The sequence below is a fragment of the Notamacropus eugenii genome, chromosome 4 (assembly GCF_028372415.1).
Source record: "Notamacropus eugenii isolate mMacEug1 chromosome 4, mMacEug1.pri_v2, whole genome shotgun sequence".
In the NCBI taxonomy this organism is placed as follows: Eukaryota; Metazoa; Chordata; class Mammalia; order Diprotodontia; family Macropodidae; genus Notamacropus; species Notamacropus eugenii.
The window spans coordinates 134,773,158-134,792,981 of NC_092875.1; the positions used below are offsets into that span (position 1 = coordinate 134,773,158).

The 19,824-nt window shown below is 34.2% G+C and overlaps 1 protein-coding gene across 3 annotated transcripts in view; it reads left to right on the forward strand.

Annotated features, from left to right (window-relative positions):
* CSMD3 (CUB and Sushi multiple domains 3) overlaps window positions 1-19,824 on the forward strand; it is a 1,632,969-nt gene that overhangs the window by 1,110,340 nt on the left and 502,805 nt on the right. For all 3 annotated transcript variants that reach the window (XM_072603249.1, XM_072603250.1, XM_072603251.1), the window contains 2 exons: window positions 8,502-8,717; window positions 10,477-10,665. In XM_072603249.1, coding sequence (XP_072459350.1) covers window positions 8,502-8,717; window positions 10,477-10,665 — 405 coding nt within the window. The remainder of the gene's footprint in view (window positions 1-8,501; window positions 8,718-10,476; window positions 10,666-19,824) is intronic.

Genomic DNA, 19,824 nt, shown 5'->3' on the forward strand with positions numbered 1-19,824 from the left:
GATACATCTAGCAGATGCCAGGACGGTTAAAATAAGTCCTTTGTGCCTTGTTAGTACAATGATCTACTTCTGGAAGTCATCATCCATTTCTTCCTTCCAGCTAGTGACCTATGTTCTTTTCCTATTAAAATATTCTTTCTGTTTCTTCCTCCTTTAGTCTTTGCCTAAATGTTTTTCACTACTCTCCCGTTCTCCTTTATCAGTTTCCTAAGAGAGGGATACCTTTATACATATCACTATTTCATGGCCCATTTTATCTAATCTGTTTCTTTTGATTAATGTATACTTTTTCATTGCCATGCACATCTCAGTGATTTGAACCAAAATTTACCTCAACATTGCTAGTCCTTATTTTTATATGTTTCTGTATGAACAACTGAGCTTACAAAAATCATTATTGTCCTTCTGGATAGTATCTACTGTGAATTGCAGAGCATCTTTACTAATATCTATCTTTCTATGCTATTCTTTGAGGTATCTGGCTCGGCAGATATATGGGCAATTTTCTCCTTGTCCCTTCATCTTCCCTTAAAAACTCTCATGTTGATATTTAAAAGTTACCAGACAAAAGCAAATATTCATCCTTTTCTTGATAGGTGCACTATGTCCCTTGCTAAGAACAGTTTATTTCATATACTATAGAGTGATACAAAAATCTAAATCTTACTCTGTGACACTATTGTCTTTAAAGGTACCTTCTCTTAAAAAAAAAACTTCATTCAGTCAATAATAGTGATGAAAACATTACTTGGGACTTTAAAGTCTTTAGCATTCAGCTAACAATTCATAATTCTGCACTAAGATCATTAGAAACCTCAACTCATTATCTCCAGACATTAGGACAACCATAAGATAAAGTTTGTATGATTTTACTGGAAGAAAATAACATAATGAATCATAGTTGTAGCGTATAGTTACTATATATTGTTTCAAAGAAAAAAACAATCTCCTTAAAACATGGCCATTTTGATATTTAACAGGATAAAACAGCAGTTAGCAAAGGGTTGTTGTTGTTTTTTATTATGACTCTCTTAGATGTGAGATTTTTTGTCTGGAAGCATACCAAAGAGTGCCTATTATTTCAGGGAACAATGGATTAATGGAGTTTAAAATAAACTTCCTTAGACAAGAACATGTAGCGCTCCACACTACTTGCTGTGTAAATACAGGTTTAATTAACACTTAAGGTTTTGCATTTTCATAGGTTGTGTAAGTGTTAATTAAATCGGTATTTACACAAAAAAGAAACGAAGCCTTAGATATCTTTTGTAAGAATCCAAGGAAATTTTAGTTGGAATACAACTACTCAAAAGTATAGAAAGTTATAGAATCATAGAATCTTATTCTAGGAAAAGACTTTACTCATCTTGACCAATTTCCTACCCAAGACAGAAATCCCTACAATAACCAACCTTTGGCTTTTGTACTTCTTAGTAATTCAGCAGACAGGATTTATATTGTATTTTGGGGAGATCAGGTTTTGGGGAGACCCTTTTTGGGTCTGCTAATACCTATAGAACTTTTCTCAACACAGTTTGCTGTCTTATTTCCTTTATAACTAATAAAATACTAAATTTTAGTTTGAGGTTACAGCTAGAGAGTGTATAGGAGGTTTGGGGACTAAAATTTCTGAAGCGAGGACTTTTTGTGCCCTTTTCAGGGCTGCTAATTCATCTTTGATGTTTACCTTCACCCAACTCAAATTTGTGACTCCAAGAAGGTGTAGCACACAGAGCAGCCACATCCCAGTAAACCATCTTGGGAGATGGGCTAAACCAGGATGAGGGTAACTGATAGGTTTTAAAACTTTCAGTGAAATAGAGGGATGTCTAAGCCAAGTATGTGAAGACTTACCCTAGCTGAATGAGTAGATGAGAACAATTTGTTCCAATGGCCATTGAGAGCAACTGAAACAGGTGCTGCGGAGTCGTAAGAGCTTGGTAAGGAAATGAAAATGCCCAGATCATCTATTCATCTGGGGCTATTGTCAGTAATCTTGACTTTTGTCCTGTCATTAAACTTTGATGACAAAAAGAAACAGTGAGGCTGATGACTGTATAACACTGCCTTACTTAAATCTGATTCAAGCACAAATCAAGACATCATGTTTGTATGTAAGGTGAATGTTAGTGTAAAGTGGATTTTAGTGTGTGTAAAGTGAATTTTTGTTATCATTTCTCAGAGTTCAGTTTCCTAAGATCCATAGCCATAATAATTTCCTGTTCCCAGGTACTAGATATGCGTTCCTACAGTTATGGTTCAAAACATCTCTACTACACTTGGGCAGCTTTATATAATGGTATATAATGATTCATTAATATTTTCAGATGTTCTAATAGGGGAGAGAACATATGCATGCATAGGTATACAAACCACAAGTAAAACATATATAAGAAAACGTTAGGGTGTGTAGGAGGGTAGTGAGGCACTAGAAGCTAGGAGGACCAGGAAAGACCTAATGCAGAAGGTGGAACTTGAGCTTAATCTTAAAGGAAACCAGGGATTTCAACATGTGGACGTGAAAAACATGACTCCCTTTTAGTACTGGGGGACAACTAGTGCAAGGCATGGAGAGGGGATATGTGTGGAAAATAACTTGAAAGTAATTATGACCAAACCATATAGTGACTGGAAGGGAATAATGTGTAATAAGGACAAAAATGTAGAATGAACCTATGTGTTGAAGAGCTTTAAATGGCAAAAAGAGCAGTTTATATTTGACCTAGGAATAATAGGGAGTCACTGGAGTTTATTGAGGCATCCCTTTTAAACCTGTCCTTTAGGATAATGACTTTTATAACTTTGAGGAGGATGAGAACGTGGAGAAACTTGAGGCAGGGAGAACAGTTAGGAGACTATAGCTAGGAATTAGTCAAGAGATAATGAAAACCTGACCTACATTAACAGCTATGTGACTAGAGAAGAAAAGGAATGTAAGAGATATGAGAAAAGAAATGGCAGAACTTAGCAACTAATTGGATATATTAGGTGAGAGTAAAAGTCCCTTGTCTTAAAATTAAGGGTAACATTGTTTTTACATTTTCTTGAAAGAAAATATCATCTGATTGATTTCAGCTCCCTGATAGCCTTTTTTCTTCTCTCATTTCCAGTACAAAGTTCATTGTCCTTGGAAGAAGAAAAATGTAAAATAATAATTGAGAAATAATCACGGTCTCTCTGTTGTCAGTTATCATCATTATATTCCCTCCAGCCAGCAGGCCTCTACCTTGTTTGATCCTACATTTTCTCCCAATATATCCTAAAATAACAAATAACTTTTTTTGTTTTACATTGTCCTTGGTAGTCTCAGAACATTCTGATTTCTAGTATCCTTGCTAAAATTTTTTTTTTAAACTGGACTGTGCCACATTCTTATGTTCACCTTCTGTTATCTGCCTTTGTAACCGTCTTTTGTGTGTGTGTGTGTGTGTGTGTGTGTGTGTGTATGTAATGGATATATGTATGAGAATTTGTATGTATATGTACATATGTATATGTGTATGTGTGTATATATATATATATATATATATATATATACCCATATGTATTTTAATTTGTTTGGTGAGTTCCTTATGAACATGCAACACCCATTTTCCCCTCATTGGAATGATTCATTTCCTTTTGTGGATTTTTTTTTTTTGGTGGGGGAGTATTTCTTTCTTGAGAGTTCCCTGTGCCTACTAAACTGAGTTCACATGAATAATGTCCCATAGTACCTTACCTTCCTCTGAACACTTTGAAGTTTGCTTTCCCTTACTATAGGATGTACTTTTTGCTATGCCTAGCTTTCTTATCTCTCTACCCAAAATTCTTGGAGAGAATGGTCATTTTACCCTATAGTTCCTTACATTTCAACTCCAGGAACCAGTTTCTGACCCTGTTCATTAGACTAGGACCCGGGATAGAATTTCTTTTTGATTTTTTTTTGCTTTTTCAAAGATGAAATCCTTAAAAAGGGCAACAAGGTGGCACAGAGGACAGAGAGTCATGCTTGGAGTCAGGAAGACTCATCTTTATGAGTTCAAATGTGGCCTCAGACATTTCCTAGCAATGTGACCCTGGTCAAGTCCCTTAACCCTGTCTGCCTCAGCTTTCTCATTTATAAATATAAAATGAGTTAGAGAAGGAAGTGGTAAACCACTCCAAGATCTTTGCCAAGAAAATCCCAAATTTGGTCACGAAGAGTTGGACACAGCTGAAACAAATGAACAAGTACAAATGGTGTGATCCTGGGCAAGTCATTTAACTTCTGTCCTTATTTGTAAAATGGGGATAACAATATCACCTTATTCCTATTGTTGTAATGGGGATAAAATATGATAATAGTTGTAAGACAATTGACAAACCTTAAAGTTTTATATCAATGGTAGCTATTTATTACTATTGGTTATATTAAGAAATCATTAGCTATTCTGTTTTTGGCAGACAAAGAAGGAGAGCAGATATGTGGATAAATGTAGACTCCCATCACTGCCCTGTCATGCTTTGTGGCAGTTCTGTGTTGTTTCTTGACTTTCTCACACAATTTTTCTTTCTGTCCACTTAGTCTATAGTAGACTTTGATGAGAAATTCCCTTCTGTTTCTCTACCAGTCCTCACCCAAATACTTTTCATTGTGCTCATACCCTCTGATTTCTGGATATCTTCAAATGAGTATATCTTCTTATATTCACTACTACCTCTTCTTATCTATGTTACTCCTTTGGAATAAGGCATACATATCCAGAACCACAGTCTAGTGATGGATTTTGTCCCATTGAAATCTATGAACTCTATATGTCTCCTTTCATCATGCCCTCTAGTTCCTCTTGTTTTGAAGCCTAAATCTTTAAGACACATGTATGCACAGGTGTTCCAACTGGTGTTCTTTATTTGTTGCAGTTACCCTTCATGGTTATACAGGCAGTTGTCAAACTAGTCAATCATTTATATTTTAAAGTCCTTTTGATTAGATTTGCAAGTCAGCACTGATATATTCTCTATTAGCCTTAGTTAAGTGCATCACATCCCTTGCCAGAAGCCTGTAATTCTTGTTTATTAATGGTCTAGGGATCCACATGCAGTTTTTAAACACAACCTTCATAGTCAGTATTTCACTTTCCAAATAACTTTTTCTCTCCTGAATCCATGTAGAATGGAAATAGTGTAGAAAACATAACCTGTGTAACCTTGTGGTGTTCGGTTTCTTGCCCAAGATTTCATAAATTTTGAAAATATTTTCCAGGCTCCTTTTTCTAGTATTGTCTGTGACCAAGGAAGTCATCAGGAGTTAATGATAACTATTCATTTTGAGAGAGCAGGGAACCATCAAACCTTTATAACAGTTAAAATGGCATAGAGATAAAAATAAACAGTAAAGAAAACCCAAACTCCCCAAATGCCTCTAGATTTTGCCTAACAGCAAAGAGGGTGACAAGGAAAGAGGTAGCAAATGAGTGATGGCCAGGTAACTTGCTCATTCTGGAATGAAAGAAATATGGGAAAGAACATGTAGAATGAATTAATCAGTTGAGAGTAACCCAGCATCTGGGCCTTATTTCTCTCATCTATTAAATATGGGAAACAGTAGCAACTAATTTCTAGGTTTGTTGTGAGAATCAGATGAAATAATATGTGTAAAGCCAAATGCCTTATAAATAATAATAATAACTAGTGATACTATTGGAAGCATTAGAAACTGCAACAGCGGTAGTAGTAATATTAATAGTAGTAGAGAGGGGAGGAGATTGTCCAGAAATTGTAATTCTCTTGAAATCGAAGAATTGCATACTTCTTTTTTTTAACACTTTCTTAAATTTATAAGAATGTCTTATATGCTTCCATATTAGCCAGCACATAGTTGTAGCAACTGATGTATTTTTATTTATTAATTTATTTTTAGTTTTCAGCATTCATTTTTGTAAGATTTTTGAAGCTCACATTTTTCTCTCTCTCTCCCCTCCTTTCTCCCCAAAATGGCATGTGTTCCCAATATAGGTTATACATGTACAATCATATTAAGCACATTTCCACATTAATCATGCACCTGGCTTATTTTTTTTAAGAAAAAGGAGGAATAAAAGAATGATGCTCGTTCATATAAATTATACTACATTGCTTCCACTTAATTAGTTCTTTCAGCTTTTAGTTTTCTGCCATCAGACTAGATTGTAACCCCCATCAGTTGTTCGTAGTCATCAATCCTCTGCTCTTATTACTAATGTTTCATCCTCTCAGGCAAGATGGTGATTCTCCCTTTAATGTCATTTGTTTTGATAAATTTCAGGAGGCTTAGTCTGCATTTATCCTAGAATTTGTTCTTCAAACTTTTCTTATGGAAACATTAAGTTGAATCTAAATGTGATAATTCTCCTTTCAGTTTTCTTCAACCATTCTCAAATTTCTCCTCAAATTCTATCTCTGGCATTCTTTACAATTCTAAACCCCTATGTAAAACATTCACAATTTGTTGCTCCTTATTTAGCCTCAGTACTTTTCTCTTGCTCCTAAAGACATGTAAGGAAACCCAGCATATATAGAAATATAAGAACACAGGTTTGCTCCCCAGATTTTCAGGATCTCTGCTTCACCACGATTCACAATTTTTATACTGCGATCTGACACTATTCAGCACCTCTGTCTCTGTAACCCTTAGCATAAAAGGGAAATGTAAGTTTCACAAATTTTCCCAGAGGGTAACAGAAACATGACCTTGCCTAACTACCACAAATTGGGCACTGTCAGCAGCAGAACTGGCAGTTCTGCTTTGGTCACTGCTTATCTTTCCAGTCCCAGTTCATTTCAGCTTCAATGCCCATTACCAGACCAGCATCTGACATCATCAGACTCTTATCTGCTTTCTGTCAGGCCAGGAAGCCAAAGGATGAATGAAGATACATGAGAACTTCAGCATCCTGCCAGGGAGCTTAGGATATCTCTGTTACATATATGTGTGTACCCCTACCTCTGCCTAACAATGAAAGAATATTTTAGTATAAAGTTGGTCAATTCATATTTATGCATTTATCTGTTTATTAATTTATTTTCTCATTCATTAATTATTTGTGGACATAGTTTATAGAGTTTACTGTTAAGAGGTGGAGAATTTTTTGGAATTTAGAAGCCATAAATGTAAACATTCCCTTAATTCCTCTGGGGATGAGAGTTTGTCTTCTTATGCTTCATACACTATAAAACATTGTGTAAGACTGAACTATTACTCTCTTAGACACAGGGAAGAAAGAAATCATTGTTCCCTTGCCTTACCACTCTTCCCTATTAATACAAAAATCTCGTTAACATCACTAACAGCATTGTGGCTAACATTTAGTTTCAAGGCTGCATAACTAAAGCCCTCTGCTGGTAGCTAAGAAAGCTAACAAAATGTGCTTAACTAATATAACTAAAAGAGTTCCCTTTGTGGCTCCAGCATGTCCTTTCTTTGCTGTTAACTCATCTAAATCTCTCCTTTTCCAATTTATCTTTTGTATGCCTTTTCTTGTCTTTTCTTCATATTGATCACTGCCAGCTTTAAAATAACCCTTTGCTTTAGCGATTTAAAAAATCTTTACCCAGTTTTATAGGGACTACTTTACAAAGCTTTCATTAAAATTGGTGGCATTCTCCCATATGTTACTGTTATTACAGGTTAGCATCTGATCCAGTGCTCACATAAAAACTGATGAGAAGGAAACCCTAAACTTTATTACTGAAACTCAAAGAAATGAAATTATCATATAGATAAGGAAAGAAAACATGGCATTGTGACTAAGGGCTAGTTCTGTATCATCTAAGTTAAGGTCTTGCCTCTAAAACATCTGTATGTTAGTAGTGACTTGTGCAAGTCACTTAATCTTTCATGACCTGCTGAGCCTTGTTTGTTACAAATAAATTGGCCATTGTATCAGTGGAGACAGACGTACTAAAGGAGCATGTTACATAATATGTTTATTGCAAATTGACACAATTAGAAAAAATAGGATTATAAAATCATATATTAATATATATTTAAATATATAAGATTACATATGCTATATATAATTATATATTATAGGATTATAAAATTATAAATTTTACATTTGAAAATGATTTTAGTGTTTCAGAACAAGCTACTTTGAAATCATCAGTTCTTATGTTTTGTGGCAATGAAAGAATCCTGAAGTCACATTTATAACTAGAGGAGAACGTATTTTGAAATATTAAAAGTTGTACTTCTCTTAAAATCAAAATATCCTTGTTTTTTACATTTTGTTGAAATTATCAGAAAATATCATTTTATTCCCTTTTAACTACAAATTTTATTTGCGTTATAGCATTTTATTTTTTAGTAAAAAAAACAGAAATAAAATAACTTTATCTTGAATGCATTATCTGTATACTTTAAGCCTTTTAAAACATAAAACTTCATTTACAGAGATCACTTATCATGAAATTCCTATTTTCAATCAATTATATACTAGCATTTGAGTTAATGATGTGGTTTGATTCTAATCTTCTTCCCTTTTCCTCCCAACCTCCAACAGGAGTACAATTCACCTTTCACACTTTTCATTTGGAAGATCATCATGACTATTTACTAATCACAGAGAATGGCAGTTTTACCCAGCCCTTGGCACGCCTCACTGGCTCAGAACTTCCTTCAACAATCAACGCTGGTCTCTATGGAAATTTCAGGGCTCAATTGCGCTTTATTTCAGATTTTTCAATATCGTATGAAGGATTTAACATTACGTTCTCTGGTAAGAAAACATAAATGGCAATTTTTTTTGTTTGTTAAACTAATTTTTTTTTTTTTTTGGTCTAGATCTGCGACTTCATAGAAGGGAAACTGTATGTAAATATAGAAATGCTTCACTTTTTCCCTTTGATGAAGATCAAGCCATATTCAGTCTATAGCAAGGCTTCTTAGCTTCTGTGGACCTTTTTTATCCAGTATTTTGATAACTGAATTCTATTGTGACTGATTTCATTTGGAATTTCATGTGTTCTATTTTATTAACTTTAAAACATTGTTCTGAGAAAAGAATTAATTTCACCACAGTGCCAGAGGTGTCCATGACACACACAAATTTTGAGAACTCCTGATTTTTATAGTCTCAGAGCACTCCTCAAGATATTTAGAGACATGTAGTTAGTATCTCCCAAAGACAGAACTTGAATCCAGGTCTTCCTGACTCCAAGACTGGTCCTCTATGTAGCAAATGATACTGCCTCTCAATTTAAATTTATTATGTGATAATGAAAGAATATATTGTGAAATGGTATTTTACAGAATTGTTTACAGTTTTATACTAAAGGGATGCCAGAAATAGTCATGAGGTACATAACCATATGGAATTTACCATAATATAGTGAAGAACCCATTCCCTTTCCTTTATACTACCATACTTTCAGTATGGACTGAAAACACTTTCAGTTAGCATCAGGTCAGTCATCTAATCAAAGATAGACATAATTTCAACTTTTTCTGACTCTCCTAATACTGATTGGCAACTCAAAGAGTCAATGACATGAGATTAAGGATTTATAGAATAAACTAGACAAGTCCTCTTTCTTTTTCACTGTTGCTTCTGTGATACTTATTGTTATCATTATTATTATTTAATAAATGATGTATCAATAATATATGTGGTCAATAGAGCAATAGCTCTTTTAGAGAATATTAAAGTTTACAAAGCACTCAGTATCTCATTGGATCCTATCCTATAACATAGATGCTATTATTATCCCATTGTATAGATGAGGAACTCAAATAAAAATGGTACATAAGGATTCTCATGGGCTGCATATTCACTTAGAAAACCACACATAAGCTTCATGTTCCCTTTTGTATTTTATTTATTTTGTCAATTTGTCTTAATTGAATTTTGATTTGGTTTCGCTGCCCTGGGAAGTGTTGAAGGCCACATGTGATATAAGGTGTTTTACTCCTCTCTTCTATAACATTTCTACTCGTCCTTCTTTCTAATGGGGTGAAACAAACAAACAAAAAGTTTCTAATAATAATAATATTTCTTTATCCAAATAACAGCCATTCAGATGTTTGGTGATAACCGTTACATCTCCTCGCCCCAAAGTATTCTGTTTTCTAGGATAAATAGTTTCAGTTCCTTCAACTAGTCCTTATAAGGCATAATCATGAAACCTTTATTCATGTTATTTGCCCTTCTCTAGATACTTTCCAGTGCCTTTGAAAATAGGGTACCCCAAACTTGTCTTTTTCCTACATTTAATCATTACATTCTTAAAAGAAGCTATTAATGGCATATGATATCTCTGTGGTACAAAAGTTATCCATGGATACATGTTTCTTTGTGAGTCATATTGCCAGATAAAAAAGTTAGACTCAGGCTGAAAATCAAGTGGTTTGCATAAGTAGAATCAGGTGGAAATGGTGCCCTTCTAACTTGGCATGATCATTTTTCTTTTTTGTTCTCATCCTTGACTCCACATGTCATTTCACCCTCTTCCTCCCAACCCACTTCTGCCATTTTGTAGAATATAATCTTGAACCTTGTGAGGATCCTGGAATTCCCCAATATGGAAATCGAATAGGACTGAACTTTGGGGTTGGAGACACACTGACCTTTTCGTGCTCATCAGGATATCGTCTGGAAGGGACTTCTGAAATCATCTGTCTTGGTGGTGGCCGGCGTGTGTGGAGTGCACCTCTGCCAAGGTGTGTGGGTACGTGGTCAGCTGCTTTCATTTGCTTGTATGTGTTGTCACTGTCCATGGAGTTGCAGATGTATAGCATGGATGTGCATGGTAACACACCCTTAGTTATTATAATCTGTTGGATTTTTTTCATCAGTTGTTTTTAGTTTTGTTTTTTTAGATTTCTTTTAAACCTAGAAATCTAGTATAGCTAAATAAATTTCTAATTGCTTTCTAGACTGCTGCATTTAAGCAACCATGCTTTTTTAAGTTTTTATTTTTAATTTTTATTATTATTTTTACTGGTGATTATAGTCTTGAACAGATATAAAAATATTAATTTTGAGATCATGTAGATGACATAAAATCACATTGTTAATTGGTTTTTCTAGGGGTTTTGTCAATATTTTATAATTTTTTAAGGATATGCGTAAAATATGATTCCTTTCAAGTTCGGAATCATTAGCTCACCTGCCTAAATTGGCATGTCTGTGACTTTTCTTTCATACCTGACCTTCATTTAAAAGATACCAGGATGTTTACTGACTAGATATTTACAGTTTCTTCAGTATTGGGTACTTGGTAAATTAAGAAAAGAATTGATATCTGATACAGATAGTTTAAATGAACAGTTTAGAACTCAGACATTAATCTTGTGAAAAGCAACACCTTCTGTTCTCATGAAAAAATATGATTATTTTCTTGAAGAAAAAAAGCAGAACACCATGTTTCCCAAGACCTGTTACAAATCAAATATTTAGGATGATTCATTAATACTTTCAGATGTTTAAAATTTTTCAGCCATACAACAATCATTGTTGTGACATTAGAAGGGATCTCCAGTGCTAATATATAATTATCAAAAAATATCAAAACAATTTAAATTGAATGAACTTTAATAGTAATAATGGTAAGTAATACCACTACTCTTTGTAGAAGAGTATAAAATATTGTAAAGCTAAACATAACTCTCAGAACTCAGACTCTAGGCCAAATTTTTGATTGTGACCCGAGAAAAGTGCCTTTACAGTGAAGTTCTTAATTTTTTTATTGTTATGGACACAACAGACAGTTTGGTATTTTCAACCCCTTCTAAGAACAGTGTATTTACATTCATAAAACAAATTGCCTTAGATTGCAAGAGAACACAGTGATTCCTAATGGTAACAAAGTCACAGACACTACTTATGGTCTGTTGTCTACCTTCATAAATGAGAAAATGCTCAATTTCAGTTAGATATTAGTGAAAACAAAAATGAAATTTTTCCCTACTCAAGTTTAGTGGCTCCTTGAAAATCCATCCATGACCCCTCTCTAAATGAGGAACACAGCTCCAACAATATACTTCCCATCTGTACCTCCTATACCTAGCAGTATGTGAAATGTATCAGAATATGAAAAATTAGTCCCTGTGAAGCCCCAAATGAGACCTGAAGATGTAGCCCTCCATATGACATAGTAACTAAAAGTTCTTGGGCTGGGTGAGGGTGATGGAAATGATTGCCTGGTCTAAAGGTTTTAAACCAGGAACAAAAGTTTTGAGGTGCCTTTAGCAACCACAACTTTGCAAAATGAAGCCAAATACAATAAAATAGACACAGTTATTGGAAAGAACGCTGGCAAGATATTAAAATATGAGCTCAGCTACTTAGGGTCTGTGACTTTAATTACCTTTCTGAGCTTTAGTTTTGTTTTTTTTTTTCTCATCTTTAAAGTGAGGTTTTTATACACAACAGAATCCCAGCTGGAAGGGTCTTCAGAGGTCGTCTAGCCTAATATGAACTTAGAGAGGAATCTTTTCTACAGTATCTTCTCCACCAGAGGCAGCACATTTCTGGACAGCTCTAATCATTAGCAGAATTTTCTTTCATGGATCCTAAAAATGTCTCTTTTGAATCTATTCTCATTTTTCCCAGTTGTACCTTTTGGGGCCAAGCCATCATGGCTATGGTCATGACTACAAACCAAGACAATTGTGGGGAATAGAGTAAAATGTGTATAGTATAATGAAAAGAACACTGGGTTCAGCATCAGAACACTTGTGATAGAGAACCAGCTTTGCTCCTTATCAGCTGTGTGACTTTGGAAAAGCCACTTTACCTCTCTGAGACTGTTTTCTAATCTATAGGATGATTTAACCACAAATGGTCTTTTCTAGCTCTAAATGTGTGTTTCTATAAGTCTAACTGTGGCAAGTAGGTGGTGGAGTCCATAGAGCACTGGTCCTGGAGTCAGGGAGAACAGAGTTCAAATCTAGCTTCAGATACTTTTAGGTATATGACCCTGGGCAAATTACTTAACCCTTTTTGCCTAAATTTCTTCATCTGTAAAATGAACTAGAAAGAAAATGGCAAACTGCTTCAGTATTTTTGCTAAGAAAACTCCAAATGGATTCATGAAGAGCAGGACGTGACTGAAACTACTAAAGTCTAACAACTTTTATATTGCATGCTTTCAGGTTCTTAAAGACAACTATCATTTCCCCCTCAGGATTTTGCTTCTACAGAGTGAACATTCCTAGTTTCTTCTGCTTTTCTTCATGTAGCATGTTCTCTAGTCCCCTTTTATATTACCACCCTTATCCTTTTATAACATATATAAATATATATGTTTACACATATATATTCCCATAGCTTTCTTCACCAGCCTCAGTTCATTTTGATCTTTCACACTTTCATTATTTTTTAGAATTGTATCACAATTTTGTCTTCATCCTGTTACCTGCCTTTCCTTTATTCTTCTATAACTAAGTTTATTATTTAAGTTGGTTGATGTATTTTCAGAATTCTTAAGATTTTTTCTTCTTTCTTGGGCTGACTTCTCCTATATATTTATAAATATCCTATATATTTACAAATATCCTTCTTCTGAAGTCTTTAAAATCTACTCTAACAAAATCTTGAACCACTTAAGGGTGTTTGGCTTTTATCTCAACTTCTAATACACACAAGGAGGAAGTTGTTATTTACCCCCAAGTTCATATTGTTTCTAACTCTAGCAACTAATTCTTCCCTAATTGTTAACATCAATTCCTGAGTAGAATCACCTCAAATTGATTCTTAAAATTTGTGAAGAAGTAAATTAACCTTTATTCAAGTCAAGATGTTACTAGTTTTTCTGTTTTTGTCAAAGAATATGCCAACAGATATCTGGATAAGGAAATCTCTGTACCCAGCTTGTGAGCTTTTTCTGAGTTCAACTGTTTGCTCTTTCTGGATAGGTGGTGTATAAAATATTCTGATAAAAATACTCTGATATTGACCCTCACCAAAACATTCTACACTGTGCTTTCATACTCTAGTTCCTTGTTTTACTGAATATGCCTTATTAATACATAATGATATTTCACCCCTCATTATCTTACCTGTTTCTTTTTAATAAGTCTACTCCCCAATAGCCTCTTTGCAGACATGATCCTTATCCCACCAAGACTTAGTTACTCTTAGAGGGTTGTATTTGAGTAATTTTTCTAAGACCTCAGGCTTATCATACTTGTCTAAACTTTTGAGCATTTGTGTATAGACATTTGAGTCCATGGGTTTTTACTACTGTTCCCTTTGTTGGATCTTGTTCAAAGAGTAAGCAAAACTCACCTCACACATTATATATAGCTACCCTTAGATAGAGTTCCATATCCCATCTAGAGATCGAACAGGAAACCAGGTTTCACCCAGTATAGGCATATTGCCAGCATTCCTACTATTGAATGTCTGCCTTCATTTTCCCTGCTTTTCACCTCTTTATCTTTCTTTGGAAACACTAATCAAATTAATGCTGCAATTGCAACAGCTCAATGCATGTCCTGTTACTTCCCTTATATATATTGTTCTCTTACTTTTGCTTCTCTTAACCCATATTCCTGTCTTTAATACTGGTAAGTTAGATACACAGTCAGTAAATTTGATTTGAATTTTAGCCATTTCCTTCATAATTCCCTGACTTTATGAAGTGAGGGAATTCTGCCATTCATTCACTGTTACAGAGACAGAATTTCAAAACACAGAATAAAGAACTGAGATAAGAACTATTAAAAAGTTGTGGGAGTACCTCCTTTGCCTTTATAGTAATCTATTTGAGAGGGAATGACTTCCTGCCCCCTACCTCCCAGTGTAATATAAACCAAATGAAGACTAAAAGTGTACATAGCTTGGCCATGTCAAAATCAGAGGTTAAATTGGCATATGCTTCCAGTGATTTTTACCATTTCCTAAATAATAGCTGTCATTCTTCTCTTCTTCTCAGTACTACTTTGAACATAACATAAGAAAATATTTTTGCTAATGGTGGTAGGTGTGTCTATAGTGAGAATCAATATTCTCATCAACACCAAAAAGGCAAGAACTAGGGAAGAAAAAGAAGAGAACTCTCTTTGTTTCTCTCTTTCTGCCTCTGTAGCTCCCTATTTCTGTCTCTGTCTCTCCCTATTTCTGTCTCTCTCATCTGTCATACTCTTATATACTCTTATATATAGTATGTAAGGTTTGCAAAGGTTAACAAATATTATCTCATTTTCTTCTCATACCAGTCCTGGGAAGTAAGTACTAAGAGCATTAGCAAAAGTAATTGAAGACTGATCTTTCAGTGAAAGAAATATTTTAGCCTTTATTGCTTATTCTAGGGCAATATATTTCTAGGAAACAGGACAACTGTGAAGTACTTTTACAGGAAAAATAATTCAAAACACCTGACATAACACAATGACTAAATATTTTGTAGATATAATATTATAAAATACTTTGTCAAATAAATGACATTTTTAATATGGCCAAAACCTTAGAAATCAGTTAGTTCAATTCCCTCTTTGGACAAGAAACTTGTGATTCATTAAAAAAAAAAAAGAAAAGAAATTTGCCCTAAAAATATCTAAAGGTTTTCCTCATTATTTTAGATAAAGTAAAAATAGCATGATCTGAATATTCCTACCAATTATCCAGGAACCAAGGCAGGTCATGTTAGAAATAAACAAGAAACTAATGAAGGAACATGTTGTTTTGGAAAATGGATTAGTAAGTTAAATATTGGTAATGTTTTGTCGTTATGCAGCACCTTTTCACGTAAGGAGGCCAAGCATTTAAAAGTCATTAACACATCCATCCTCGTAATCCCCATTTAACATATCTGCTTCTATTTCTAATTTCATGTGTCATTGATTTTCTGTCTGACCTTGGACAAGCAACAACATCTCTCTCCTTACTCATGAGTAAAAAAGAAATGATGATACCACTACTTTGCAACTGTACATGTAGTCCTCTTTTTTCTTATTATTTTTGGATGGACTTTTAATTTATGATGATGATTTAATATTTAAGCCCAGCAAGATAGTGATGTGAATGCTAATAGTAAAGTCATATTAGTCCTCTACGATATAATTTCAGCTCTAGGTCCCTTGAAATTCTAAAGCAGAGATAGTGAACCTGCGGCCCTTTGACTGAATCCAAACTTCACAGAACAAATCTCCTTAATAAAATGATTTGTTCTGTAAAACTTGGACTCAGTTGAAAGGCAGAACCCAAAAACCTAGAGGACCACGTGGTCTTGAGGCCACAGATTCCCCATCCCTGTCTAAAGTCTATGAGTTAGTAATGACTGTTCACTTCCCAACCAGCCCCAGTTTTATCCCCATTTCCATATCTCCAGTATCTGATCACTAAAACTCTTGTGGAATATGGTTAACTCATACTATCAGATATCTCTAAAATCATTTCTAGCAGTAAATTTATTATCCTAGAATATGAGTGTAAGAAAATGACCTTTGAAGAAGATGAAAATTTGGGCCCTGGTTTTGTTATTAGTTGTATAGACCTTAAGCAAGTTATCGAATCACTCTTTGTTTCATCTTCTTCATATGTAAAACATCACTAATAAAGAATGAATTTGAAGTCAGATACACAAGTTCTAGTCTCTATTTCATAACTGTTTGATCACAATCTCCTTGAACCTCTTGTTCCTTACCCTGATACTTACTTAACACAAAAATTGTGAAGAAAGTATTGTGTAAATCTTGGGGAGTTATAATATGCTATTTTAAAAAAAAATCTACCCTACACTCGTTATAGTGTCATTGTCAAGATAAAATTATGTGATAAATGGAAACATTCTTTGCACATCATAGATATTTAATAAATATTTGCAGAATGTGAAAAATAACATACAGATATGAGTGTTAGGGTCTACTGATTTTATTGATCTAGAAAACATAATATCCATAAATTCTTCAGTGAATCTGCAGTCTAATTGGTGTGGATGCTTCCTCCAAAGCCACTCCTTTATGTCCTCTAATTCCATTTGTCTCTTATCTTTCACTCAGTTCAGTCATCCACAGTAGAGCTAAGTCAACATGTTGCAGACCTTCTTCTAGTTCCCTTGGCATCACGTGGATATCAGTGGAACATGTGTGGTGTCTATTGATTGTTTCTTGTTCTCATTATATGACAGGATGACCTTTCTTTTTTTTAGGAATACATCTCTCTGATGCCCCCCTTTGCAATGTTTTTATTGCTTAAATCTTAATGGGATGCAGCCTATTACAAAACTGATAATTGACGTAAAATTTTCATTTATTTTCATGGTGACTTCTTACACATGTTTTTCATGAGCAATACAATATAACTAAATTCCATAGCAAATAATGCTTCTTGTTGTTCTTGGATGCAGGAAAGAAGCAACTTCTTTTTTTTGCCTCTATATGGGATATCTATGAGTCACCTTTCTACTTAGCAGCAACTTGCTTTTGTCTTCTGATTTCATTTACACTGATAAAAAATGAGATTGTTATGATTCTGTACCTCTTGTATTTCTACTCTCTGACTGCTGGGAAAGAATCTCACCTTTAAAGTAGTATCAATTAAGTTAATGTTTGTAGATGTTCTAGAAATGTTGATTATTAATATCTTATACTCCCTGCTTCTTCCACTCTGTCACAGCTATTGCAGCAGTGGAAGGTCTGAGATTCATTTTATATTTTTATTTTGTTTGCTATGCTATCATGGATGAAGAATTCATCACCATGTAGCTAGTTGTTGTGATATGCCTTTCTGTACTTAGACTACTTCACAGGAGGTCAATACATACAGTTGTTAGAACCATTCATTATGGAAAATATAACATATTTTATTAATTTTTCATTTTGGAATACTACAATATGAATGTAAGTACCTGACTGGGATCAGTTTATGATCTTGGGCAAGTTAATTAACCTCTTTTAGTCTCAGTTTCATCTTTAAAATGATGGGGTTGAACGAGATAGCTTCTAATGTACCTTCCAATTTTATGACCAATCCAGATCTATTATGCCAGAATCAAATTTTTCCCTTATGCATCAGGAAAGCTGCCAGGACTATAGCCTATAAAGAAAATAGAAAGGATTCTTATTTTATCTATTTTCCTTACCACATAGCTTAAACAGAAAAAAAAAAACGCTATTTTGCCAACATAGATTAATCATATGCCTTTGGAATCAACGTGCTTTGTGTATGGGATGAACATCATTTATGAGTGAATACTTAGCAGTTTCCAATATATTGTTCAGCATCATATCATCAAGACTCTTTAGCCAAAGCAACATACTCTATTAGCTATAGCACTAGTCTTTTTTAAAAGTAAATTTTCAAGCAGATGTTTTTTGTGAGTTTATTATTATATATTATTTATCTTACTTGTTGCCACCATACAGATAAAAAGAAGTGATTACAAATGAAAGGATGATGAAATTTCAAAATTAGCAGGTAAAATTAAACTTTGCCTTGGCTTTCTTACTCCCCCTTCTAATGCATAATATCATTTGTTATGTAATATAATGTATATAATATTTAATATGTATAATGTTATCATCACCAACCGTGATGTGAAGTGATTGGACATCAAATATGATCAGCTGTCTAGGCCCTTTGGGTGTGAACATGTGAATAGTCTAGACAGAATATTCACTACAGTAGTAGTTAAATTATCAAAATTACTTCGTATGAGAATAATAAAATTAATTCATTTGAGATAGCAACTTGTCATTCAATGCAATGAACATTTGTTGGATTCTTTAGTATTTACTTTATAAATGAGAGAAATAAAAACAAACAACAATCATTCCTTACAAAAACTCTCCTTGGAAGAGTACCTAATGACCTAGTCTAAGTAATAGGATATTCTAAGTATAAATTATTGTGTACAATATCTAATGAAAATAATAGCTGTAGGATTTTTTTTTAAATTAAGGTTATATTTCTATAGAAGAAATTAAGTTATACAAAAATTTCCTGTGGCATATCCAGAAGCATATTTAATCCACTGAAAGACTGCAGCTAGAATTGGCCTCTGTTTTACTGGAGATTATCTCCTTTGGATAGCACTTTTGAGGACTTTGCTGAAGCTTCAAAATTCCTAATTTCCCTTAAATATCTTTGCCCGATTTATATTCATGACCTAAATAATATCCTTGGCCTGACCAAGATACTGCTGCCTAGCCATATATCTAAGAGAGGCGCTAATTTATATAGATTTGTTCAAGGGATCCAAAGGATTTCAGACAATGCTGGCACAAAGAGAAGGAAGAATGACAGTATATTTATTAATATGCATTCATTAGGCCAGTATCCTCAGAAGCAAGAGGAAGATATAGGACCTTACATTAAAAGCAATAATGCAATTTCCAGAATATCTTAGCTGCTATGTCTTTGTATTCATGACCTCTTCATGCTTTGTTAAGATACACAGTACAGGTCCAGAGTATCTGACCTTCAAAATCCATAACTCTCTGTAGTGCCAAATGCAATATTCACTCAGCATATGGTGGCTAAGAATATGCCAGCACAATTCTGAATCTCAAAATGTAACAGACTCTTCACATGGAAGACAGAACCAAAACATTTATTCAAACACCAGAAAGCCAAATCCATCAGAGTAACAAAGAAAGACATAATAGTAACCAAGAAGTTTATACACATTATCTGGTCTTCCCACAAACAAACACCATCAAGCAAAGAGCACTTCTCTCATTGCCAATTGCCTTTTTCTCTCTCTTTCCCAGACCTGATGAGTCTGACCAACTTCCTTTCAGTTCTGCTCCAGCTCCACCCCTTCCTTTTCACCCTATTTAGCCATTCCTCCCACCACATATGCCTTAGGCTTCCATGTGATTTAAGCAGGTCACATGGAACTATTAATGGATGAGAAAGATCTTCAAATTAAGCAAAAAAA